General features: G+C 42.2%; 1 protein-coding gene and 1 long non-coding RNA gene across 4 annotated transcripts in view; one reads left to right on the top strand and one right to left on the bottom strand.

The window, feature by feature from the left end:
* Positions 1-1,261, bottom strand: part of BMP2K (BMP2 inducible kinase) — a 67,558-nt gene extending 66,297 nt beyond the window's left edge. For all 3 annotated transcript variants that reach the window (XM_075501367.1, XM_075501369.1, XM_075501368.1), the window contains exon 1: positions 839-1,261. In XM_075501367.1, the coding sequence (XP_075357482.1) occupies positions 839-1,001 (163 nt within the window). In that variant the 5' untranslated portion in view covers positions 1,002-1,261. The remainder of the gene's footprint in view (positions 1-838) is intronic.
* Positions 1,262-1,398: 137 nt separating this feature from the next.
* LOC142409613 (uncharacterized) overlaps positions 1,399-27,438 on the top strand; it is a 67,407-nt gene continuing 41,367 nt past the window's right edge. The window contains exon 1 of the long non-coding RNA XR_012775710.1: positions 1,399-2,358. This is a non-coding gene — a long non-coding RNA (uncharacterized LOC142409613). The remainder of the gene's footprint in view (positions 2,359-27,438) is intronic.

The raw sequence follows: 27,438 nt of genomic DNA, 5'->3' as shown, positions 1-27,438 counted from the left end.
GAAGTGAATTATACTTTATACATTACAACATCGGCTGCCACCAACTACGAGAGATCAATACTGTGCTGTTTCACACACACACACATGCAGATTAAAACTCAAACATGGCTGTTCTGATGATGGCCCATGCCAGCGTCTATTCAAGTTATACAACTAACAAAGTCCAGCCAATTCCATGGCTATCTGAATTCACGCAACTCTTCCCTGAGACCCAGTGGAGGTCCAACGACATAAAGTGCAAGTTAACGACAAGAATCAGAAGTAAGGCACCCTGTAACAAGGGGAGGACAGCGATTCTCTACAGCAGAAGTTGCTAGCACTGCAACTTCACTCGTGACCCTGCCAGAAATCTACTGCATTCCAGCAAAGAAGATGATGGGGTTTAGTTTTTCGGTTTTTCAGATTAGCTGGCAAAAACCTACTACAGGATTACCCCGCCCTCTTCTGAGGCACCCTGCTACCGGCCACACCGTCGCCAACCCCAACGGGATGTGACCCAGTGGATCACCAGCCCCACCAGCAGCGTGCCGCTCGCTCGCACGTCTCGTATCGCTTTCCTCACGACAATATGCCAGGGAACTCCAACGAGCCCCAGGCACCAGCCAGCAGCCGAAACGAAAAAAAAAACCTCAAAACCCCCTTAACCGGCTTACGGCGGGGAAGCAGCTATGCAAGGACGGGGAGAGCGAGCCAGCGGCTGGCAGGGGCGGGGGGAGCCCGTCCCGGCGCGGAGCGGGGCAGCGGGCCCCCGCCTCGCCCCACGGCCGCGCTCGGCCTCTGCCGCTCCCTCCCCGTCCCGCGGGCACCTCGCACGGCCCGGTCGTCCCCGCCGCCTCACCTTCCGCCAGCAGCTCCTCGGGGGTCACCTGGTAGCGTCCGACGGCAAACACCTTGCCCAAGGCGACGCCGCTCCCCCCGCCGCCCCCGCCGCCGGAGCCGCCGCACGCCGTCCCGCCGCCGCCGCTCCCCTCGGACTTGGGCATCCGAGAAAACTTCTTCATGGCGAGCGGGGCCCCGCCGGGCCCGCGGGACGGGCGCCGAGCGCAGGCGGCTGCCCGGCCCCGCGCGGCGCAAGGCGGCCGAGGAAGAAGTCCGCCCGGCGGGCGGCGGCCGTTGCCCAAGGGCTGCCGGAGCGGGGAGGGGGCTGCCCCGGTTCACATGCCGGCCGCGGCCCCCGCCCCGCTTCTCCTCACCCGCTCGCCCGCCGCTGCCGGCTCCCCGCGCCCGCAGCGACGCCCGCTCCGGGAGGAGGAGGAGGAGGAGGAGGAGGAGGAGGAGGAGGAGGAGGAGGAGGAGGAGGAGGAGGAGGAGGAAGGGGAAGGGGGCGGGCACAGCCCGGCCACAGCCCCGCGGCGGCCGGGACGGGGGAGGCAGGCGGGCAGGGAGGGGAGGGGAGGGGAAGCAGCGCGCTGCCGGCAGAAGCCGCCTCGCCAGTGTGCGGCGCCACGGCGCATGCGCCGCCCCAGCCCCTCACACAGGCGCGCGCTACACACACACCCCCCCCCCCCCCCCCGCCGCCCGGCCGGAAGTGAGGTTGTCAGCCTTGGGCGAGCACGTGGAGCGGGAGAGGGGGGAGCGAGGCGCACCGCGCAGCCCGCCCCCCGCCCGCGCGCCCTCCTTCCCGCCCCTGCGCGCGTGGCGACCGTTAGGGGCTCCAACGGCCGCGCCGGCCTCGCGCCCCCCTGAGGCGCCGCGGGGCGCGGAGCGACGCGGTCGGCCGAGGGAAGCGGGCGCGGGGCAGAGGGGGCCCCTCAGCCTGGGCCCCGGCTGCCGTCGCGGCGCTGATCGCGCTTCAGTCGCCCAGCCGGGTGCGGGACGTAGCCTCGGGAAGGCGGCCCGCGGAGAGGCGCAGCCGGGCACGGCGCGGGGATGGCGGGGTGAAGCACCGCGCTGGTCGAAATGGCTCTGCACACCCTGCTCAGGCCAGCGGTTGCCTGTAGACCCTCTGGGGTCTGTAGAGTGCTTCCCGTAGGGGAAATAACTGTAAAAAGCGTTGACGAAAAGTGTAGATTGCCAGTGGTGGGTCTCCGCGCGTGCACTAAGCTGAGGTTAGGAGTTAAGTGACTGAAAAGAAGTGGTAAAAAGATGGATCTGGACAGGAAAACATCAGCTGTAAATTTCCCACTGTGAAATGTACCGTCCGTGGACATCTTCCCTATGGACATCGACAAAGCAACCTGGGAATCTTCCAACACAAGCTTCGTTTCACCTGTGAAATTTTCAGGAAAAAAAGAATTGTATTTGAAAAACGGTTTCTGAACTGCAAGAAGCCCTGTGTCCCACAGTCCCTCCGTTAAGTTTGTCAGCTTGATTGGAAAGGCATAGCGCTGCAGCAGCCAGGGAGCCACTGACTGTAAGGTACGTTGTCATCACCGTGCTGCTAGATGGCAAGCATGGCTATTTAAGGCAATATTTGTCACAGTTCCCTAGAAACAACACTTGGGAAACACCCTACACTTCCAAAACATTTATCTCAGGTTTCCGATTGAAATTCACATTCAGACTGAAACCGAATTTCAAACTGCCCGAAATGCCAATGACATCCAGTTTTTCTACTTAAAGTGATTCTAGTCATCCAAAAATGGTGAGAGATTAGAGTCATTGAAAAGGTAATGTAATTCCAAGCCTGTTCTCCTTGGATAGTCGCAGTGTGCCAATACAAATGAGGTAGTCGTGCATTTTTTTTCCCCCTTACCAAATGAAATCATACAATACAAACAAAATTGATAATGTGATCTCCTGTCGATCTCTCATATGAATGAACAAAGCTGCATTTTTGGCATCTCTAGTGGGAATTGAACAGCACAGCCTTTCACACCAAACATCTGGGTTTTGGATGGATATCAGTTGCAGCCATCAGTTCAGTAATACCTCTGGAGAAGCCAGAAGCTTAAATCTTTGGGATAACATTTCAATAATCAAATTAGTTTTTACTTAATCATATTGCCGTACTCTTAGTCGGCAACAAAATGACTATTTCTCTATTGAAGTGACAACTTGTCATACATTGAAAGCACAGCTATTTGCATTAGTAGTCCCCTTTCTGTAGTCATTGCCATCCTTTCAGTAACGAGAGATCAATTTCTCAGCAGCATATAGAGACTCTAATTCACTGTTTTCCTTAGAAGAGAAAGGTATTTTGACTGCAGATGAAAGGAACAGAATACTGTGAGAGGAATGGCATGATCAGCAGCATTTCGTTAATGAGGGCATTCTTACAGTGATATATGCCTGCTCTCCTTAGATACACGCTTTTAATTATGTCTTTGAGAAAAAAATGCAGCTAGGTTAAAAGCACATAAGTTTTGTGCCAGTGAGTAATACAATTTTGCTCATCCTCAGTAAAAATAATGTATTTTCTAAAAGTCACTGCGAGAGGGTAGGATTGGCTTTTAGGTTAGCTGGTTAGTTTTTATTTGGTTTGGGGGTCCCTATCCCCACCCGTGTGTTTTTGTTTTTTTTAAAGTATGAGATTGAATTATTGCTTGAGTTACGTATAGGCCGGACAAAATGAGGACTCTTGTTATACTGGGATTAACGTTACTAATCTCTGTCTTGACATACTAGAGGATGCAGAGGTCAACTACTAGGCATTGCTGGCAAATAACTGTATCGGTATTGCACACCGAGTTGTGGTCGTGAACACGTAGATGTCTGCAGAACTGGCTAGTCTCTCACAAATAATTTCAAAGAGCCATGCTGCAGCTACCTTACGATGTTCCACAGCCCACGTAATTGCAAATTTGGCACCCAAATGGTCTTTTTCTGTAAGACGCCAGCATGTTGTGAGGAGGTTTCGTGCTAATGATTCCCTTTTATTAAGTATAGGTCAATGAAGTTGAATAATAGAGACGATTTTGATAGATCACTTAACAAATATGGGCCTGATCCTCCAAGCAGGTAAATGAGTGATAATTTTGAATATGTGAATAAGCCCACTGACTTTGATTTAATTCCTCACCTGAGCGGAACGACATTTTGACATTTCTAGAAGATGTATTAATTTCCAGAGAGGAAGAGTTGAGAGACTTCTTTCACTCAGAGTATGAAACCCAAAGTAAACTGCTCTCCCTTACTGAAGTGAAACCTCTAATTTGGTTCAGGCAGAGCAGGGATGCTTCGGTCTTCTGCATCTGGAATGTGTGCAGTAAAACCAACCTATTTAATGCAATACATGCTTGACAGTGTGACAAACAGATCAGAAAGGTCTTTGCACTACTTAAAAAAAGAAAGAGAAAACAAATTTTAAAACCTTGAAAGTACCCACAAACAGAGTTATTTTCTGGTTGATATGAAACAGTAGATGGTCTGAAGAAAAATCCAGTGACAACAGAAAATCAGAAGTATTAATGCTAAAGAGAGGAGAGATCAACTACAAAGTTGGGGAATCTTAATGCAGAGGCTGCACTGAAGCCGGGATATCAGTTATCGTTATTGGGGGGGGGGCTGCTAAATAATGTTTTTTTCTTAAACCTTCATCTCGATGAATCATGAAATCATGGGAGATATTCAGCTTTCATTATAAAAAAAAAAAGAGCACTAAAGGTCAGCTTTTGCTTTTTATGACTGTGGAGTCAACAGTGAACTTCCACTGCATGAAAACAGGAGACGAAACAAAAAAGTCCCAGTCACATGCTGTGTATGTCTCCATCACAATATTGGTACGTCTTGCTTCTTTTATTGCCTGGGCTCTAAAATGCTGATACGTTCTTCCTTTTTTAATAATTGTGTAATGGCAGATCTATGATGGCATATAAACTATGCCACTTAATGTCTTTATTCAGCACATAATACACATCTTGAAACTTCTCTCACAGTTAGTTTCACAAAAGCAAACCTCCGCACTTTTTTTTAATACAACAGTAATTGTATTCTCAGTGTCAGGCTAGCAAGAGTCATAGCTTGTGTCAGATAATGTATCCGTGACTTTATTTAAGAGTGCTTGAAGTCTGGGTCCCCCTCCTGACTCTTGGCTGCTAGACAGCCTTTAGCATGCTGCTTCACCTCAGTATCCAAAAAAGTTTCCTGTCTATGAAATCAGGATAAGGCAGCTTTAAGTATGCTGCTTCACCTCCATGTATGAAGAATTTTCCCAACTATAAAATTAGTGTAAGGAGTTATTTACTGCATTGTAAAATACTTTGAAGATTTATGGAGGAAAGCTCTAGGTGAGAACACTACTTGAAAATGAAACATCCGATATTTCACATGTGCTTGGAGTTTGAAACGTGATGATTTAATCCTCTTTAAACTGCTGAATAGTTCAAATGCCTTTACCTTGATTACTGTTTCTTAAGCATTTCTCTCCTTACATCTCTCCCTGCTCATAACTCTTTCCTCTGTACAATACATAATTTGGTTTTAAATCAATCCCGTGAGAATAAAACAGCTTCCTGCAAAAATGTTAAATATCCCTTACAGAAAGTAGTTATTAAGGCAAAATAGAAGCGGAAAACTTTCTTTGTGTGAGTGTTGTTTTGGAAATGTCTCTTGCTGCTTCTGGACAAACTCTTTTCATTCTAGTTACCCAAGCTGAGTGTTAGAAATGAAAGAAAAAAAATTCTAATTTTCTAGAAAAATGTTCTGTACGTAGTAAAACTTTTTTTTTTTTAAAATGTCACTTCATTATTCTTCACCTTCATTTAAAACACACGGATCTGTGTCTTTGTAATACAGACTCTCAAGTGTTCAGCAGTTACCGCAATAACTTTTTTTGTCCTTATTCGGGTATGTGAGGGTTATTTTCTATTTTGTAATAATTCAGTCAGTGTGAACAAAGCACTGTCAGGGAGAAGGTTTTCCCAATAAGCACTTTTAGTTCTTTTTCCCCTCTTACCGCCTCATTGTTGCATGTTTGTTTTCTTTCTGGTCCCCTGGGAGCCGTGAGAAACATCATTTTACACAGAGAAGTAGCTATACAATCTTCCTATCTTAGTAAATACTGTGTCTTAAGTTTCATACTGCTGACCTTGATGGAGTCTGTTTTAGACACAGTTACTAAAACCAGACAAAATGTTTATGAGCTAAAAGCTAAGAAAACCCCAGGGGACCAGATTTGGGTTTGCTTTTGCTTTTTTCTAGGATCAGGTCATATCCCAGCTCTGCATCTCAGAGGCAGTAGTAGTAAAGAAAAGCTTTTTTTATTTGCTTAATTATATATACAGAATAGCAGAAAGATTTTGGTATGTTGTAAAACATGTTGGCATGGAAAATATGTTGACGTGGGAAAAAAAACCCAAAGACTGAAGTCACTTGGTGTAGAGGGATGGCACAAATCAGCTAGAAAGCAAGTGCGTTCTCTGACATCACCTCTGGTTTTGAAGAACTGAGCAGTGGTAGAGTCTTGGCATTGACCTTGTGAACAGAGACAAATTTTCATTCGTTTCCATTTCTATGAGCTATTCTAATCAGGAGAGAAACAAAAGGAGCTGTGGAAAACAACTAAGTCACTGATTTCTGACATTAAAATGGAAAGAAACTGAGGAGCGAGCTGGTGAAAATATTTAAGGTACAAATAGCTGACATCAGCTTTGGTGACACCCAGCGCAACTCTCATTGACACTGAGGTCAAGAGTCTTTTATTGGAATATGAGAGTCGGTCATTTGTACTACAGCCGATGTTGGGACCAAACAAAATATAAATTGCTTGTTGATATGACAACCCTTGGCCGGTTCAAAACAGCAACGGAAAGTGGGGAAAACATAAAAGCGGATGTGTTTGGAAGAGTCCTAGCTAGGAATCCTCGAGGAAGGAATAGGAAAGAGGTTATAACGGGCTCAGAATTGTTTGCATCTTGACCTGGTAAATTGCTTCACATTAATAATAATGTTTCCTTTCCGGAGAAGAATAGTCTCCTATGTTTGTCCTGATGACCAGGACTCTTGCTTCATTTGATAGGGTAACATATTCCTGCTCACTTTGTAAGAGCGTTCTTAGATCCCTATTTGACCTCCTGAAGTTGAACTCTCCCTGCCTTCTATTGTCCAGGTTTCTGGTTATTCCCAGCTCACCAGCAGTCTAGTTGATTTAATTCTGTCTTATAAACAAAACCTGATTTCAGCCTTGCTTTAGCAACTCACTTTTGCAGTCCTAAGGATATCTAAGAAGTTCCTCTTACAGGAATGAAGTGTGCTCAGTGCGGCCTTGTGAAGGAAGGCTACCATCCTAATTTATTTAATGAGTGAAGTCTTAGAAAGTGACTTTCTTCCTTGAAAAAGTTATGCAGGTGACTAAAACACATGGCCTTTCTCAGCAATTCTTAAACCGTGATACACAGTTTATAAAGGGCCTACTGATAGTCCACAGATATCTGGCTGGTGGCACAACGTTCCCCTTCCTGAAAGCTAAACTTCGTTACGAGAAAACTAAAATGCCCGAATTCCAACACTGATAATACTCTCATGCTTCTACAACTGCTGTTGAGATAAAAAGAAGGACAAAAGGTGAAGGTCAAGCACAAATGGCAAGTCTGAATGATATCTTAATTTCAGCAGCATACAAATTAGAATACAGCATGCTTCATTTAAGTACCTTTGAGATGTAGATACATTATTTTATAGTGCAAAAAAAATCCAAGCCTCACCGAAAACCTCCAGAGGCTTTGGTATGCCCCAAAATTACTTGTAGCAGTAAAAAGTCATGGAAAAGCCACAGCCATGGAGGTTCAAGAAATAATGTTATTTCAAATCTTTTTCTTTTTACTCTATTTGCAGAGATAGGTTTTACTGTTATCATTGTTCTATAAAATGAGCAAGGGATGTTTTTTCCCCTGTGCATTTTTTGAGTCTTAGAGAACTGCAAAAATATCCCTGGTCATCAGTCCTTATGCTAAAAATACTTACTTCTTTATATAGTCTTATAAGCTTGAAGGGAGGGGGGAAAAATCCTTGGAACTGAGAGCCTGGGAAGAAAGAGTGTGTTTTGGGTCACAACTGAACAGTCTTTATGCTGATGCACATTGAAACATCGGAATGGTATAACTACAATGACTACAGATGTCATTGCTGGCTGACTTGTACCTTTAAAAGCCCACTTATAAATACAGTTATGTTGCTTATAAATTGTTTAATTTTGCAAACAGGTTATTTCCACTCACAAGCTGTTAGCTGAAAGTGCATTTCAAATACTATGGAGGTATGAACTCTAGTTTTAGTTCTGTTTGGTTAGAAAAATCATTAAGACTTTTGCAAGTTGTTTAGCCAATAGCATTTGCATCCAGGCTAAGGGAAGGGAAGAATTTTATCTGCCACTAGCGTAGTTGAAGTTACGTGCCACAGATACAGAAGTAGTGGGAAAGACGGAGAAGAGAGAATTGCTGCAAGTTTATGCCAGATCTAAGTAGGTATAGAAATATTGTCTAATTGTTCATAACTTTGCAATAGCCTTTCCTGAAATAGGCTGTCCATTGTTCCACTATGCAAAAAGACGGAGACAGAGCATTAGGATATGCATAGGATATTGCATATCCTAATGACTGTCATTTCATGCTCTGCAGCCCAAGTGCATATTAAATAGGATAGAGAAATCTTTGGCACAGGATGGGAATAACTTTCAGTTCTGGAAAGCGGAGAAGATTATTAGGGGAAGAACTATGTTGGATCTGGTTTTGAATAAGATGTTGAAAGCAGTTGTAAATCTAGAAGAGTGGAGTGTATTGAATGGAAGTAATCACAAAACAATTAAGTTCACCATCTAAGAAAGGAGTAGTAACGGCAAAGCACAGGTTAGGGACTTCAGAAAACTCCATTAGTATCACGATACTTATGGATGGGACCTTGGGATAGTAAGTCAAGGAATAAAGGAGTGCAGGAAGGAATAAAGGAATAAAGAAGTGCTGATGACTTCTGAAAGGTGCATGACAGACTTAGCAGCAAAATTGTCTGATGCAGTGGAAAGATGGGCAGTTTAGTAAGGAACCAATATACAAATCTGAGATGGAAACATTTTAAAGGATTATATAAATATATGGAAGGACTCATGACAAGGGCTACCATTGGCTGTTTGACTCTGAACTGGGGCACTGCAGTAGTCTTCGCTGGAATGGATTTTATTTGAGATGACTGGATACCCTGGATGGCAGAAGAATGTACACTTCCAAACTGTTTTGATGACTCAATACCTGAGAGGATCTGAAAGTAATTTGGAGGGGAGAATCCAGAATCAGAGGGACCTTTAGAAATGGAGAAATGGTCTGACAATAACCCGATAAGATTCAACAAATACAAATGCAATAACTAAGGGCAAGAGCAAAAAAAATTATTGAGTACAAAATTAGAAGTATCTGACAAAGCAGCAGGTCTGTCAAAAAGGGTCTGAGGGCTGCAGCGGCTTACAGTCTGAACAAAAATCTGCAATAGAGAAACAAAGGCAAAATTCAGTCCAGCACATACTGAAATAAATGGCATTTGTAGGACATGAAGGTAATTAATCTGCTGAGGCTTCCTCTGAAGTACCACATCCCATTTTGGGTGTCCCACATTAAGACAAGTTATTTTACATCCATTACTTCAGAGAAATGCAGCAAATACAAGAAGTTTAGAAAAGAAGTCCTCTGAAGAAAGGTTAAACAAGTCATATTCCTCTGAAGAAGAGAAGAGGAGAAAAGAGTGAGTTAATCTTCTGAGCTGGAAAGGTTGTTAATTACAAGAAGTTGATCGCTGTTTCTCAATATTTACTACTAGGAAGACAACAACAATTTGTCTTAATTTACAGGAGAGAAAATTTAAACTAGACAGTGGGAAAACCTTTGCTATAATGAGGGTAAGGAAGCAATAGAGGAAAACTCATTAAACACAGTACCCCTATCAAAAAGGTTGTAGAAGCTTTAAACTTTTCAACATTTCATTAGTGGTTTTTTTTTTTAAAGGGTAAATAGACAAGTATCAGTTCAGAAAAGATTATTGTTCAGTTGTAGATACACATGATATTCCTTAGTGCATGGTGATAGATGAGTTGAGTAGGTTCTTCTCAACTCTGTATTTCTACGTATGCATTCAGGACAAGGAAACACTAACTCAATCCAATTTAATGTGACATGTAACAAAGATGTCACAGAACTTAAGAATCAATGGTTCCAGCCTGCAATGTGCTGGCTGCTTTCATTTACTCTCGTGTTCCTCTATGCTTGGTTGGAATGGGCCTTGAAACTGCTGTAATGTTGACTTTACTGAGGAAATGATTACAATTCTTATTGAAAAGTCAGTAAAGTAGTATAGGTGAGCTTTCGAAACACATGAAAACTAGCTTTAACAGTAGAAGGAAAAACGATTCGTGTGGCAGAAATACCCACATAGGCCCATAAATAAAGATTTGTGACAGGATATGTTTGGAAGGAGGGACTGTGAGCTAAACCCAGCAAAAGCATAAAATGTTTTTCAAGTTCACTTTTTAAGCTGGCTAGGAAGTTGACAGATGATTGAAACAATCTGACAAGCTTTCAGGACATACATTCTTTTCAGAGCATGCATTAGCTTTCCAATGCCAATAAAATTGAGTAATCTGTTAAAAAAATCCTTTCTGCATTTTTTCCCTTGTTTTTTCTCGGCTCACAGTTGCAATAACAATTTCTCTGCAGGATCTTGGCCCATCACTTCCTTCCAACCTTTTATTAGTCTCTAGGAAATGCCTACACCTCGTCATTATTGTTTAATTGGAGTGTCACCAGATAATAGTAACGCTTTTCATCTTTACAAAGGTTGATGAATTAAGACTTGCAGCGTCCTTGAGAGGAGATGAGTAAAAGCAACTCAACAAGCCGTGAACAAAACCTGGGCACTGCCCATGTAAACACGGTTATTGCTGACAAGAGCAGAAAGAAACAAAAAGGCATGAGCACTTTAGAGCGCAACCACCAGAGCCTGGCTCTCCAGCAGCAAATGATTCATCATTCATGAGCGATTCCTACTCACCTCTAGTCCTTCAAACAGACCAGGCACAGGTTTTCAGCATTTAAATTCTACATATTTTTTGTCCCCCAAATCTTACATGCAGAATTGTCAAAAGCTGCTTAGCATTATGACTGTTTCTGTGATATCGCTATTCCTGACCTCCTGCCTCATGAAGATGCTGCATCATCTCTAGTTCATTTTGTCCGCAGTTAAAAGGCTGTGAACTTCTGACCGTTCATGAAAACATGGGATCAAGACAAGAAGACGCCAACTAGCCCAAGATGTTAGTCACGATTATCATCTGTAATTTTATGCTCCAGCTAGGACATAAAGGGAATGCTGTGTCCTCCACACTGAGTTTAGTAATCCAGATGGCAAAAGTAGCTTCCCTTGGGCTACAAGTCTTCTTCTCATCAAAACGAATGGGGAGCTGGTGCACGGGAAAATGGAGCTGATTCAGTGTCGACTGTGCTCCTACACACATGCACCATCAGAGAAGCATCGGCATGGAGACGCAATCAGGAGAGAAAGGATCAAGGCTCGCCACAGCTGCTTATCCTGTGGAAGAAAGGGGAAACTCTTGACTTCTGCTTGGTCTTTCATTTTGATTTTAGGGACAGCCCAGCTACGTGCTGTGCCAAGTCCCGGTTTGACAGAAACATCCAGCAATGATAAAAACACGTTACACATCATTAGCTGATATTTCAAACATTTGCCACTGCCTATAGTGATTGAATTCTGGGGGCTCACATTCACTCCAGTGTAGCAGCACTGGTTAAGATGTGAGCTTAATTAAATCACTGCAGTGTGCTCACTGCTCAAGCAGTTTCTAAACAGATTTAATTAAATCAATCAAGGCAAAGTCTTTATTCAAACTCTTGCTCAAGTACTTCATCTGTGATCAAAGAGATCATTTCCCCCTGTTCCCTGTGAGCAGTGGGTATACCCGGAGTGTAGCACGGCATTCATGTTTATTTGTTGCTATCCTGCCCTATATCAAACTCAAATGTCTAGAAAATAGATCAGCAAAGTGCCACATCCAAATCTAAGGCAACTATGTCCATAGCTAATATCTGTTAGCATTGCTGTAAGACACCCCAGGAAAAGACTATGTGAGGAAAGTTCGTAACGATTGGACTGGGCAATGTTGATAAGGCTATGATCCTGGTATTTGCATATAAAACAATGAATAATATAAGAATATTTACTTAGCATGCTGTGTATTTGTATTCCAAAAATAAGGTAGCTAATTAAACCCAAAAGCAGACGGTTTAAACTGCTTCTGGAAAAAAATATAAATATACAACAGCAGATACACATAAATATACATAGAAATAATATTATGTATGTATATAGTACCAGACTAACCTGTAGAACTCTTTGCCACTAAGGTTAGGGAGATTAAGAGCTTAGGTATATGCAAAGGAGACATCTATTTTGGTAATGAGAAGAGTCACAATTACCTCAAGCAGCTTGATAAATTATTCAGTCATTAATGAGCACTATTAACTTTAGTGCTTCATTCCAGGTAATGGGAAAAGTGTCTTCGTTCTTGCCATATATATCGTTTACTTTCTCCTTTTTAGCATCTGGTGTGGTTCACTTTCAAAGTCTAGATGGATCAGTGTCAGTTACCAAATTGTACTTCATACAACAATATATTCTAATATTGTTGTATAAATATTCTAATTTACCTGAACAGCTCATCTATCTGCAGAACACATATCTGTGTGTGCGCTAGAATTTTTAAGCAGTAAAGATGTAAACATTTTTCCAAAAAATGGTCCATTTATTTAAAACCAAAACCTGTTGGGGGGGATTTGTCTTCTATTGAGGGAAACACTGTTATTGTTTTCTTAGCTTTCTTATGTTAGATACAGTTTGAGAAATGAGAAAAAATGTCACAGTTGTGCTTCATTTAGTTTGGATTCATTGATTCAGTACGTGTCATTTCCAAAAGCATTTTCAAGCCCCACTGTCCTTATGAAGCCAGACACATTACTTTTCAGTTGATAACTCTTTGAGTTATCTGGAAATGAAAAACATGGACTGTGACTTAGGAAAGCGGAAGCTTCCTACATATCCTCCTGCTTTCCTCTGTCACCAAGAGGTGCTTACTGACAGTTGCATCTATGCTTAAATGTCTGTGGTGAAGTAACATTACAAAAGAAGGCAACAGCAGCCTTGTGTGTGACCAAATCTGGAGTTATTTACAACGTGGACTGCGAGAAGCTTATGGTTACAGTGCCTGTTCGTGCTGCCTGTTATGGTCGAGATCCACCAAACAGCTCGAGAAACTGCACTGGTCTCTAAGCGATCAGAAGCTGGGAAAAGTTTAGTAGTTAAAGATCGTAAGGGAGATGCTGCTAAAGTGCAAAGGGCAGTTGAGCGCATTTTCCCTCTTGTGCCTTTGACACCTTCTTTATTAAAATAGACAACTGTCCAGAGCCAAGATATGAAAAAGCTTTTCAGCCTTAATTATGGTTCTCTTTGAGTCTGCTAATGTGGTTCAGCTGTAATGGTCTTTTTGCCTGGAACACATGCAGTCACGTGGCTTCTAAGTGCAGGCATCAGTATAGGGAATCACTATTGCTACGATCATCTTCACTTCTTCAATTACTTGTTTGGACCAGGAGTAACGCTAGACACTCAAATGTAGCATTTGGTACATTGCATTGCGAAAGTTCCCTTTTGCTAACATATATTAAGCTGGGAATATATTATTCCTTAGATAAGGTACGGAAATCTCTAGTTGGGCTTCTGTCAGCCTTAGCTGCTGATGAGAAGATGATTTCTGCTTCCATTTCTGAACACTATGCTTTCATGCATAAAATGCTTTAGGACATGGAAGAATACACAGCCTAGATTGTCTTAGCATAGGCTTGCTACTGAAGGCACCTATGTCTACCAGAAAAGCACATGATGATGCGCTTTTTTTAACAGCTGTGTGGCAAAAGTCACAGCTTCATAATATGACTTCTGAGTAGTCTACAAAAATAGGATCCAGGCCTTTATTCCTGCAGAACCCATTCATGAAGGCTAAATGAATAAAGTGGGATGTTTTATACATTTTAGATATTGATACAGACATTTGCAAGTTGCCTCTTTTTCCAGAGAAGAAGCAATAAATTCTTTCTTTTAGTGCTATGTAACTCTTGTATATTAGAAAGTTACGTGTGAGGAGCTAACTTGCCGTTGGTGCAATGATACAAACTCAGCTTTTTGAGAAAGGGGAGAACATAATACAAGCCATCAACTTAAACATTTCCATATCCATGGTGAACATGTGTACATGTTTAGGACAGAAGTCAATACCAGCATACACTAAAAACCTGCATGACAGAAAACAATTGAGGACAGTTAACTGCAGCACAGGTTTTCTTCTTTTTTTCTGCAACTATGTATGAGGTTCAAAGCCACATTCTGTTATCAGATGAAATCATTGCTCATAGGAAATGAGGTAAGTTGCATAACTTGGAGACAAACGAACCCATAAATGCGGTTTTGCTATTCAGAAACACTAATGCTGCTAACCAATGACAGAGGACTGAGAGGGGTTGTGCTTTTTCTGCAAAAGCACAGAAAGAAGCGTTTGCCCACAAGTTTCATTGTAGGCTCTTGCCACAGCACCAAACTGGTGTTTGTATTCATCAGCATCATTTAGGCACAGAAAGGAGAGCGACCGTATCCTTCAGCGTCAGCTTATACCCTTTCTGGGATGCAGCTTGTCCTCTGGTGTGTCCCGTCAGCTCTGATGGTCGCATACATGCCGAATGAAATATTCCGATACACAAATGCTAAGCCTGGGCATTCTGAAAGGCACCAAAGGAGCTAGAATCACAGTGATGACTGAGAAACAAATGCAACGGTGGGGGCCCTCCCCAGCCCGAGGGCTGGAGCGCATACTACACCCATCCATCCCAGCAAGGCAGATGGTGCATGGTCATCCCGCCCTGCCTGAGTCCCTGGGACAGAAGAGGGAGAACTCAGCATCTGACATAGAGTTAGCAGCAAATGGTCTTTATATTAGCATCCTACAGCTAAAGCCTTTGAGAAGGTAAAAATCATGCTACAAAGAGTACCAGCCTGATAAACAACCACCACAATACCCTAATCTGATGGGAGCATGAATCTGCTGCTGAGCTGTGCTCTACAGTTCTTCCCCGAACGTGCTTTGTCTCTGGAAAAATGCATGTGCGGCATCATTAAAAGCAGGATACAAGCTTGCCTGTCATTGATGGAAGTAGATAAAGAATGGCTTGATGTTCTTTGAAGTACAGAACACACAGCATAGCTAAGAGTGTCGAATAAATTGCCCAATATATTCTAGATGAGAAACAATATGTCACATTATTAAAGACACACTAATGCATGAAAGAACAGGCTTAAGGTGGCAGACTCAACTTGGCATTATAATTTCTTAGGCTTTCCCTCCCCGGGTGGCATATATAATTATGTTATTGCTGTGGGACCCAGTGGGAATTTCACTGTTGACTATCATCATTCCCAGAGTAAATACCTGTAATGAATCAATTTTTTTGTTTGTTTTTTTCAGGAGAGGTTGAGCTTGCTCCATCCTTACCCTCAAACTCAATGACCTTTATTCTATCATTTAGCTCAACAATAGCTTGTCTAAGTGTCTGCTTTTAGTTGATAGGAAGTTAAAAGAAGGTTTCAAGTCTGCATAAGGCAGGCAAATGTGCAGCATTATTTTAAAACAGAAATTACTACTTGACCTCTTGTGAACCATTTATACTTTGAACAATGAAGACTGATGTCTCTGGTGTGTGTCTTGGCTAGTATCAACGCACAAGCTAGCTTCTGTTACACTGTTTTTTGTTTCTGTGATTGCTATCCTAGTAACAAGCAAAGCTCCCTTTGCCCAGCCAAGCTTCCAGTGATTAAACCAGGCAGCGCATCTCAAACTTCTCTTCTTCCACTGCCTCCTCAAGTGGAGAATTAAGCCATGTTCACAAATATAATTCCAGCCATTTGTTTTGTATCCTCATACACCACTCAATGTTAGGCAACTACAGAAAAAAATGCACAAACAATAAAACAAAAGTACAAAGAACAGCTTAATACTACAGTAAGCAATTTAAACAGCTGTCTTGGTTTATCCTTCCCACAGCACAGTGTTTTCTTCATTCCCCAGCAAGCATCTCTTCCAAAAAGAAAAGTAAACCTTTGTTAGGGCCTACCAATTGGGAAGAGCGGGATAAAGTTGGCAAAGATTTTTGTCATTTGTTTCCTTTTTAAAATATAAGGCTTTATTTGCCTTTTACGCTACTGTGAGCGTTGTGTTTATGTAAGTTCATGCTTTCAATTTGCAGAAATTAATTTTGTACAGACTATATATATATGGAGACTCGCTACGATTTGCAGACTTAAGGATTCTTAGTATCTTCAAAAACAATTTTTTCCCACAACATAAATGTCAAAGAAAATATCAGACTCCATAACAGAAACATTGAGGTTGAAAAAATTAGATGCCCTTTCTCTCCTCATTCCCCAAAAACGGGAAATACAAAATGCTCAGGTTTCCACAAATATTACATTAGCTCTAAGTCATTCAAATAGGAGGAGTTCCTTTAACAAATAAAGGGGAATGAAATACGCTATATGTGCATGTAAGAACCCTACCCTTTCCATATTCAAATCAGTCTTAGAGGCAGAGTCCAGTTCACTGTTAACTTGTCGAACATCCTCTGTTTAGTTTTCCCTCTCCACCAACTTCCATCTTGCAACATTTGCCCTTGTTTGGTGAACTCTTTTGAAGAAGGAGCATAATTTCTCGTATTGGGAAAGCACATAGCTCCTTGAGTCATTCTCTAAATGAATGTATGAAGACAGCAGCCCTGCAGTTGAAAGTGAAGAAGATCATGGGGCTATGAGAACTAATAATTCCACAACTTAATCTCTGTTCTTCTAGGAATTCAGTTCAAGTTACTTGCACTAAAAATGAGGGATAAAACAAGGAGACAAGGGGGGAAGGGTGCTCATGCTGCACTGTCTCAGAGGGACGATAACGGCTGCTGTCTGGCTTTGCAGTACTTGGAGGAAGACAGCGCTCGAGGGAAGATAGGGAAGAGCAGTCCCTACGCATTTGAGGGCGCTGGAAGTGACTGAGGCAGACAGAGGAGCCACCTCCCAGCCAAAGCATGCTGCCATGTATTTTACAGGCATTTCTCACCTACCTCTAATGAAGCTAATTAAATCCACACAGTGCTATAGACCAGCATGAGGCTGTAGAATACAGCTATGTTTGCACCAGCAGTGTATCTATCTAGTTATTTCCAAATTTGATAATAACATACAAATCCTGCTTCCAGTTCTGACTCTTGAGGCACATCTTTCTGCCCGACTTGTCAGTGAACTCCATCTGGGAAAGCAATACTGTAGTTGTACTTCTGAGACACTCTGTGTGCTGATGCAAGCCTGAACACGATTCCCTAGACTCAGGTTGGGCGGAGAGGGAGCAACCACGTTACAAAACACACCCGCAGATACATTCTTGAGGTATGTTGATTTTCATGTAACACAGTTTTCTTAAAAAAAGTTGACAGTACAGCAATAGCAGGTTTCAAACTAACTCTTCTCAAGCCTGTAGACACCCACTGTGCCCAAAAGCACGCTGGTACAGTTGCCTCTGGAAGACCCCACAGCACTCAAATGCAGCAAGCTTTCAGCAGGGCACATAAAAAGGGACAGAGCCAATAACTGGCTCACTCCCTGTACAGATGAGGTACTCCAACTGGACATAATGCAAGCCAGGAGGAGGCAGAAGACCAAATCTCTCTAGTTTAATCTGTAACTTCCAGCAAGTTATGTTGCCCCACTAATTTCCAGTGCCTCTGTTTCTTTAGAAACTTACCATGAAGAAGGCATGTATTTTGCACCACGAGATCAAGTCCCAGTGAAGCTATTACAAAATTATTAAGAAGTGAGTTTACTGAGCCTACACAGATCTCTCTAAATAGATCCTTCCCCAAATAACCTGATTTCAAAGGCTTTAAAAAAATGCACACATAGAAGTTGTTTATTCCCAAAGAGATGAACCAAGCCGTTCTCTGCACTCTAAAGTCCTTTCCAGAACTGGATTCCTTCCATGCCGCCTTTTCATCAAAACACATTTGTTTTATTTTAAGTGGTGTGTTTTAATGAGTATGTCTCTTCAACCTCATCTACCTCAGACTCAGCAAGAGTATCAGTGTCTCTTATGGGATAGCATCATGGAATATTTTATATGCTATGACAAGCAACCTCTTCTGTAATATTTTGGTCCAACATTTCCTGGGCTATTTAATCTCAGCTTTTTAAAAATGGAGTGTCCTGTAAAAGGAAACTGCGTTAGAGGGAAAGCAATAAATGCTTCATTCAGTGTGCTTGGCCAAAATAGCTCTCTGAGTCTTGGAATGAAAAGACCCTTGTCCATAACAACACAGACACAATTACAAGCACAGACAGGATGGTTTTGCCTAGAAGGGGAAAATGCCTTGTAGCATTAAGGAGGAGGGGTGAAATCTCTCAATGAGTAGGGCAATCCGTTTGATAATAATTGGGACACTTAGAATGGGGAGTGGGGAAGAGATGGGAGGTCAGAAATGCATAAAGGGGACAGCAAAGTGAACCTCCCATCTTCCTAAGGAAACCACTTCCTCTTGTTCCCTTCCTGTCTCCCTGAAGAGAATATTTAGGATAACTCATCACAGAAGCATTCCAAGGAGAAAACCCCATCAATTATCACTCCCTCCTCCTCCATTGGTCTTTCTCAGCTGTACCTTCTTGAATGTTGTAACACTTGATCCAACCCTTTTCTATGCCATCCTTCTCTTCAGTTGTCTGCATGTTACTCTTCTTCCTTAGCACTCTCATAGATTTTGCACTTTGCCTTCCGCTTCCAACCCTTCATCTTGACTCTCCCTTTTGCGTCTCTGGCCTTAACCTGCAGTTCCCCTTTAACTCCTCCTAACTCCTCTTTCCTGAAGGATTCATGTTGCAGATGGCAGCAGCAAAAGCAGATTGAGGTGCACCTTAGAAGCCCGAGCCACAGGACTTGGGACAATCATTCGACACAGTATCAGATCCCACAGCAGTGCTAAGAGGGGTCCTACGAAGACTTCATCTGTTAATGGGGGTCAGTCAAGCATGGTGCCTTTTTTTATTCACCATCGGTTAGTGACTCCCCAGGCCAATTAAAATTATCCCACAAGGTTCAAATCAGCATGAACACTGTCTTGCAGAACTGCAGCAGCACTACAGACCTCAGAAAGGAAGCTTGACTGACGCTCAGCACTTCGTCATGTTCACTTCTTGCTTCCCTGAAAGTAACTCAGAATTTGGTCTCAACAAGAAGGAAGCAAAGAAGAAGCAGCAGTCATGCCTAAAACAAACATTTTATTCTGATAATGAAGTTACAAAAAAAAGTTAGTCTTTTGGTAGGGCTATAAATGCAGGGTAGCTGTCAAATGTAGGGAATGCTGCTCTGCATGTCTACAATGCAGTAACTGTTCCTGAAAAGATCTTTCAGATGTCACAGCACTTCTGTCCCTTCAGGGAGGGCTGCTTTCAGTTCCTCCCTTGATCACAAGTTCTCTGACAGGACTGCATTGGAAAAAAATTGTTATTTGCAAGCTCTTTTCAGGCTATACTCTTTTCATGCTCATGATCGCTAGACTTCTCTTTGAAAAATACAGGCTGCAGAGACAAGACTTATATATTCACTCCACTTTGCAGTACACAGGAAATTTAAGGTAGAGAAGTGCATAGTGTAGTGAACCGTGCATGGGACTCACAGCGAGGAGACCCAGGTGCTCTTCCGGCTTCTGCAGACAACCTGCAGTGACATGAGACTAACAAGTCTGTGATCTGGCAGCCTACACCGAAAAAAAATATTTTATGCATCAATTTACTTCACCACCATGAAATTGGCAAATATAAAGAAGAGTCATGTGTTTTTAGTAGGAGGAGATTGTCTCCCATCTCTTGCCACGGGAACAGAATCTCTGAAGACAATTTGCTCTCGTAATCCCCTGCTTTTTGAGAGCAATAGGATGTGATTTGTTCCAAGGCAAAGTGCTTTCTGAAGAGGCTGTTGCATGCTTTCCAGATGGGCTTTGCATTATCTCTCCATACTGTTAGGGTACACTTAAACAGCACTGCCAGCAACAGGAAGTTGCTGATGTGCTTGCTCGCGTATTTTAAGATGCCTTAAGGTGAGCTGCCAGATTTTCAAACAGAGGTTTTTCTGTTTTCCATGCCAAATATTTCTTAAAGAAAACATACTCTGTTTTCTCTTGTCTGTGATATCACTCATTTGCCCTACTGGCATGGAAATTATGTTCTAGTCACATTGCAGAGTAAGAGAACACAATTTTTGCTTTTTTCCCTGGAAGGGGTACCAAGTAAAGCAAATAAATAGGTGGTTAAATTACATCTTCATATTGAATGCACTTCATATAAAAATTTTTGTCTGTTGATATTCCTATCAACTTTCAGATAGATAATTATCTGTGGCAATGCCAGAAGCACTTACTGACCTTGTTTTCAAATGGAAGGTTTTCATGGCACATGCCAACATTATGTCTTACACCACTGTCTAGACATAGCCAAAATTACTCGCAGCCTTTACTGACACTGCTATGGGAACTGAGATAAGTCCGTAATATAGCTTTTCAAGCCACCCAACACAGTGCAAAGGAATTTCTTTAACCTGAACTAAAAATGAACCCAGACAACAGAAGCGGATTACCATCTTGGCCTACTAATGCAAAACACAATTATTTTTGCCTTCACATGTCAAAATGAAAAATGTGCAGCTTACTTATTACTTTTATATTGTAAATAAGAACTTAGTTCTAGAGTGAAAAATGCAAAAAAACACAGACAGTTCCTCAGGGAAAGAGCGTCCCCTCCTCCCCTCCCCAAAAGCCAAAAGCAGTAGAAATTTACTCACTTGAGTAAATATACATCAACTCATATACATCTGCTTAGTCTGAAATGTAAGGTCTAAAGCATGTGATCTTTTTTCTTATTTCTTTTTTAATTCTCACCATGTGTATTGCCTGATCTCAGAACTGCAAGGCACAAACTATAAATAGGGAGTACCAAGCTCTGATTTCCCAGCTCAGTCTGTGCTTAAAACTACAGGGTCAAGCAGGCATTTCCAAACTAAGACTTAAGCTTAACAGTACAAAAATTGCCAAAGGCAAAATCATTTTAAGGTATAGCTGCCTCTGGCTTTGCCATCCTGGATTTAATTCTCACGTTGTGGAATACCGTCCTTTACCCAGGCTAGTTCCAACTATCCGGGTAATTGCACTGTGAACTGAGCTGCTGAACATAGCTGACAGCCATTCCTAACCCAAGAACCTCCACGTGAGAAGCTGCAGCGGCTTAACTGCCTCCAGAATAGGCTTATGCACATGCCTGCTACATAGACAAGACAAAGCAAAACTACTCTTTTCTTTGGTAGGACCAGGTTTTTCTCCCAGGGAACCACACAGCTCCTCATTTGGTAGACAAGCCACATTTTCTTTAAAATGATACTGGAAATGCTGTGAAAGAAAAAATTCATCTTTGAAAATTTTTTTTTTAAATAACCCATTTCTCTTATCCCCTAACGTAAATAACCTAATAGTGATGCACAGCATAATCCACATCCATGTTTTCTCCTCTGCCCTTTCCATCCTACTTGCTTCCCTTCAGCTAACGTCACTTTTCTTCCCCTGTAGCAGATCCTCTTCTCAATCAAGCTGTCTCCCAGCTGATTGTGGAGTTAAAGAAAACTTAACTAGGACATAACAAAAATTGTGTTGCCACTACCTTCCTGGCTTAATTTGTGTGTTTAAAACCCTGGTTTTCCCTGTGCCCACCTTGCAGTGGTTTTTTTTTTCCAGGCAAAAGCTCTGCATTTCTTTGTACAGCACTTAGCACAGGGCCCATTTCATAGCTGGTGTAGCCACGTTTTTGTGAAATAAGCAATTAAGAGGAGGAAAAAGACTCCCAGTTTCTTCATGCTGGAGATGAGCAAAACGATTATCCACTGGAAAGCATAGTTTGCCTGTTAGTGGTTGGTCTTTGTGTCATATCGGTTCCCATCTACTTGACAAAGCAACCATGCTGAAAATGATGATATGGTTATACAGCCCAGGCTTTAGCACAGTTCACAGCACCTAGGAACAAACTATAAACATGGCTCGGTTCCCTACAAGACACAAAAAAAAGAAAAAATATTTTTATGTCCTTCTCAAATATGACATACAGCATTGTCACCAGAGTTCTATCACCCATATCACTTAACTCTAGCCAGAAAAATTACATTAAAGCCCCCCAAAAGTCAAGAGTTTCTTTAAGACTGTTCATTAATATTTGATATATTTAATCTAACATACATGGCATATTTGAACTAAAAATTTGGTTATGCTTTAATTTGTCTTGAATTGCCTTTGGGGTTTTTCCTTTCCTCTGGTACTGAGTTTACTTGTGTGTGTATATAAAATGCACACACGTATGTAAACACACAGAGAAAAGCTACGTTTCGTACATAACGAGGTGACCACAGAAGCTGAAACAAACTAATACACGCATCATGTGCTCAGATTCAGACTATAAGTCTGCAAGCAGCGTATGTTGTACTCAGGTTACTGAGACACAGGACTAAGTTTACCTGGTCTCCGCTACTAATTCACTGGACGATGCCGGAAAAAATCCGTTTCTTGCACAAAGGCACTGGCTGCCTCTTTGTAAAATGGGAGTGATAAATATCTCTCAAGTCCCATTTACTGACTTCAGTAGGAGTTGCGCTTGATAACGAGTTGAATAAGTATAGGATCCATCCCTGTATTAGCCTGTATTAGAGGAATCGTGTCTCACAGGTGTTACTGTGAGTCATCAGCTGCTCAAAACAGCTCTTTTGAAACCTTGGAGTTTCCCTTTAAGATCTGATGAGATCTGTGTCATTCAGCAGCTCATTTTACTTCCTCAGCATTTTCTCACTTCCGCATTGTACGAACGGGCAGTCATGATCAGATTGTTTCAAAATAGCGCCCTTCTGAACACAGGAAATTTTTAAGCACCGGGTCTGATCTCACACCAGCACCGAGCCAGCAAAACATCGCTAAGTCAATAGTTACTCTGCACTGCTATTAGGGTAGAAGGGGTGAAAAGCCGATTCAAACTCATTCGCAAAACGTATAAACAACATTCTGCAAATTATTGAAGGCTGTCACTTTTTAAGACACGAAATCCTGCTATCAAGAGAATTGAATAGCATTAACCAAATTCTGTCAGTGTCACCATCAGAAATCTAGGGAAGCTCTCACTGTTCATGGAATTACACCAGCAGTGCAGGGAGCATATGCCTTAAAAAACCCAAATCAATCTAGAAAAGCTTTCTAAGGGATGTTAAGTTTTTGTTTTCCACCATTCCCCCCTCCCTCCTGGTGAAGTAGTAGATCTTTCTCTATCATACAAAATTGCTGTTTCACTTTTGCGGAAGCATACAGTGCAAGAGGTCCGTTCTTTCCTCCTGCAGTTCTGTTCTTGATTTCAGAGGAGTTGTGCCTGCTTTACACCAGTCTAAACAAGAAAAGAATCAGACATTCCATCTTCAGTGCTTTTTTTTCAAAGATAAATGACTGTGTTTTGCTGCTTTCCCCATGGCTTATTCCAGAGATCTGCTGCCAATTCAGACTGGCTCAGGGTCAAGACTCGACACACAGCAAAAACAGTTGAAAAATAGCAACGCTCCATCTGATCGGCTAATTTGGAAGTTTTGTGCGCTCAGAGCTGTAACAGTTGGGAAGGTAGCAGACCCACAGCGTTTTTAGATACCTGTTTCTATTAGAGTGCTTTGCACAAGTTTACTCCGTGAGTTTTGGGCAGGAGGCAGATGACTTAAGAAGCTTAAACATTGAAAGGAAAGAAAGGGGGAAGGGAGAGAGAAAAGAGAGAAACAGCTAATTGCCGTAGAACGCGTGCAAATGTAAATGTGCATCCAAGCAGGGCAGATCAATGTGTCACATTTGGACAGAAGATAAACTGAAGGTCAGCTAGAGCAGTGCTGCAAAGACAAACTGATGACATGCAATTCAAGTCTCTTTTGTAAAGAATGGTCTAGCTCCAGTGTTTGATCCCCTGCAAGGATTCACAATTGTTTTATAACTTTTCACAAGAAAAAAATATTTGCTTCCTGCCTTAGCTTAAAGACACTGAAAGAAGTAGGGCCAGATTCATTTCCTTTGAGGCTTTGTCTACTGCTCTATCAGAAAGAAACATCTCCATAAACACTTAATACATTTCACCTCCATCAGTAATCAAGTCCACATTGGTGAAAATAAAAGCATTAAAATGAAACAGACACCATTTCTATGTGGAAATTTTATTTTACATAACTCCCGAGTGGACAATCCGATTCACATCTTAAAGCAGTTTGCACATGGTGTACTGTTTTGGAAGGAAGTTTTAAGTTAGAGCAACTACTTTATCAGAAATAACTCCTAGAACTACACCATGTGGACAGCAAAAGTTTTCAGTCCCAGTCAGAAACACGTCAGCTGTTCATGTCATGTTGTAATGTGCATAACTTGTTAAAAAACTATTTAGGCCACGGACTTGAGCTTCAGTCTAACACCTGCTTCCGTACAAAATCATTTCATAAGTTCTCTATGCAATTTTGAGCAGAAGCTTCACTCTGCAAAGTCCGTATATGAAATTATCTGGGGTTTTTTGTTTCTTTTCTGTGAGCATCCAGACCCACTGACTAATCAAAAGGAGAGTCTCCTACTTCTCTACTCATCTTGGAGCTGAAGAGCAAACAGAGTAACAGGAGTGCGACTTTTTTCATCTCACACTGTCAGGGAATGGGTTGCGGTACTGTTATTCACAGCATGCAGATTTTTATTCCACTGTCATCTCACCTGTGAGAGATGCTAATTAATTCAGAATTTTTATTTTTTTTTCACTTCAGGATGTGTGCGAGAAAACCTAGCTGAAATGTCAGCTTCCACATTTCAACATTGACAGTTAAAAAAACCAAAAGAAAACTTTCTGCTTGTCAGCTGCTGGGGTTTGCTTGAGGGAGACACACAGGGAAGTGCTCAACACTTTGATTCCACATGGGGTGTCCCCCCCTCCCCTTTTTTTTTTAAACAGTCTCTTTTAGGACTAGGACTGCATTTCAAAATCTTCTAACATAAGTGCCTGACTAAAAATAGGCTTTTTGAGAAACCGTTCAATAAAGCACAGTGCGAAACTCCCACTGTGAATAAGGAAATGAACATGATAGGGTCTTAGGCTTGTTTTGACAAAGACATTCTTTGGCCACCCCAGCTGCCCGTCAGCTTGGAAATGGCATTGAAATCTTTCTCTTCAAAGGACAGCTGGAAGCAACTGTGGGAGAGAGAGGAGCCCTGTGACAGAGCAATAACTCAGCTCTGAGCCCAGCCTCAGCCAATTAATTTAGGATGCTCAAGGGTTCCTAGGGGATGGACAACATTTTCTGCATTGATGGCTGTAGCAGAGCAGAAATGTTACAAGCAACAGATGGTTAAATTCACTATGCTCTGGTGACTTCTTAAGCAAGGGTCATGTAAATACTTCAGGAGCTACCTCTTATCATTAAAAAAAAAATAATCAAGAAATCTTTTACCCTACATCAAAAGCCTTGATGCTACTGACTATCTTAACTAGTTCGTTATCTCTCTGCTTTAAAGCGCAGATTTCTACATGCTCACGGCTACCTACTCTAAGTGACTCTTGGCAAAAAGATTTCTTTCAGGTCTCTGAATATTCTCAAGGCTATAACCCTTGAATATAAAGAGTAAGGCGGGCTCTCTTGGCTGGACTGCACATTGATGGACTGATCTGAGGGCAAATGGCAGATAGTATGAGAAGACTTAGTTAGCATTACACCATTAGCCTATTCCTCCCATTCCGAGATGCCCACATCCTCACATGAATGGCTCAAATGTACTTTAAGTAGGCAGACCATGTATTCCAGTAATTGTTAAGCCAAGGAGTCCCAACTCCCACCAAAATCTTAGTGTTTTTTCTTTTTTCAAGCAGGAATATTTCTTAGCTTACCGGATTTTGTGCTTCTAGGATTCACTTTTTCAGCTTCTCTTCACCATCATGAAAGAGGCCTATTTAAAATTTCCCAGAAAACAATTAATTAAATTTCCCCTTAATTATAAGATTTCCAGAGCTTCTATTTCAAGCAAGGAAAAGCTCACATGAGATTTGTGGTATGCAGTGATAGAGTCAATAATACCGACCTGCCACACCTCTCAGTAGCTTCACATTCTTTAACTGACATAACAAAGGATATTTTTTCCACTGTAAAGCACAAAATCCTCCAGAAGTTGAAGTGAAAGCTGCATGAGATCATCTACTGCCAGAAAGAGAAGGCAGTATCAGTCACTCTAGGTAACATAGCTGACTGCCTTCCCATTAAAGGACCATTCCCTGGGAGGCAGATGATACCTTTTATCTCAGACATGGAAATCATCCAGTAGCCTCCCTCCTGCATTACCTCGGGTGTGTGCAGACAACCATCAAGATTATTATGAGCCTTACAGGCAGAAAGTTCCAAGAGTGTCACAGAAAGAAAAGACAAAACAGAGGCATAACAAATCATCTCTTTCTTACAGGACTGAAAGTAACATGTGTTGCTGTAGAAATATCTATTTTCTTTGGATTTCAGGTCCTGTACTTTAGAAGATGCTAAAGCAATTTCCAAACCACAGCCCTAATTCTGGGGAGGTTTAAGGTCAGCCATAGCCTTACTCACTGGAGTTGGAAATGAACAAAAGCAAACAGAGCGAGAACTGGGTGGGGTGCGAAAGGCCAGGAACTCATAGCTATCTGCCCTTCTTCATGGCTCATCTCAGTATTCATTTGACTGGACAAGCACACACTTTAGATAGAGGAGGGAAGGCAGGGGCAAGAGGGAGGATACAGCCTGCCCCCTCAGCTCCAGAACTCCTGAGCAGTGGTTTCCTCCCCAGTGTGTTCCAGAGGGAGGTCAAGAGCATCCCCCTCAGCAGAGTCAGGTCTCAGTTGTGCTGCTTTTTTAATGCACATTCAGATTTAGCGCTGCTTGCATCACACACCTCTCCTTTAGTAGCACAAGGGCCAACCTACTGTGCATTCGGTGTTAGGTTGAACAAGGGTTCGTAGTACTGTGGAGCATGCAAAGGGAAAGTTCTGGTGTTATATTACCTAAGCTTAATAAACACAGCTAGGGCAAAGTCTTCTGGAAAGCCTAGCGTTGCTGCTCTGAAAAAGCATAGGAAAGGTGTTCCTGAAATAAAGCTGAGGGACATATATGTGATGCCTACAAGAGGATTTTTTTTAAATACTTCCCTCTAAGAAAACTAGTCAGTCAAGCACATAACCACCTTTTACCTCTCCTGGACCTGGAGAGGGTCCTAGGGTCCCACACAGGCTAGAGCTGCCTGTCACACTAACAACATATGGCGAGACCTGGCAAGTGACCGCAATCCAGTCCTATACCACATCTCTACATCAGTGTTAAGGGAAGGGAGAGAA

Source organism: Mycteria americana, chromosome 4, assembly GCF_035582795.1.
Source record: "Mycteria americana isolate JAX WOST 10 ecotype Jacksonville Zoo and Gardens chromosome 4, USCA_MyAme_1.0, whole genome shotgun sequence".
NCBI classification, from domain to species: domain Eukaryota; kingdom Metazoa; phylum Chordata; class Aves; order Ciconiiformes; family Ciconiidae; genus Mycteria; species Mycteria americana.
This window is presented reverse-complemented; position numbering and strand designations above follow the sequence as displayed.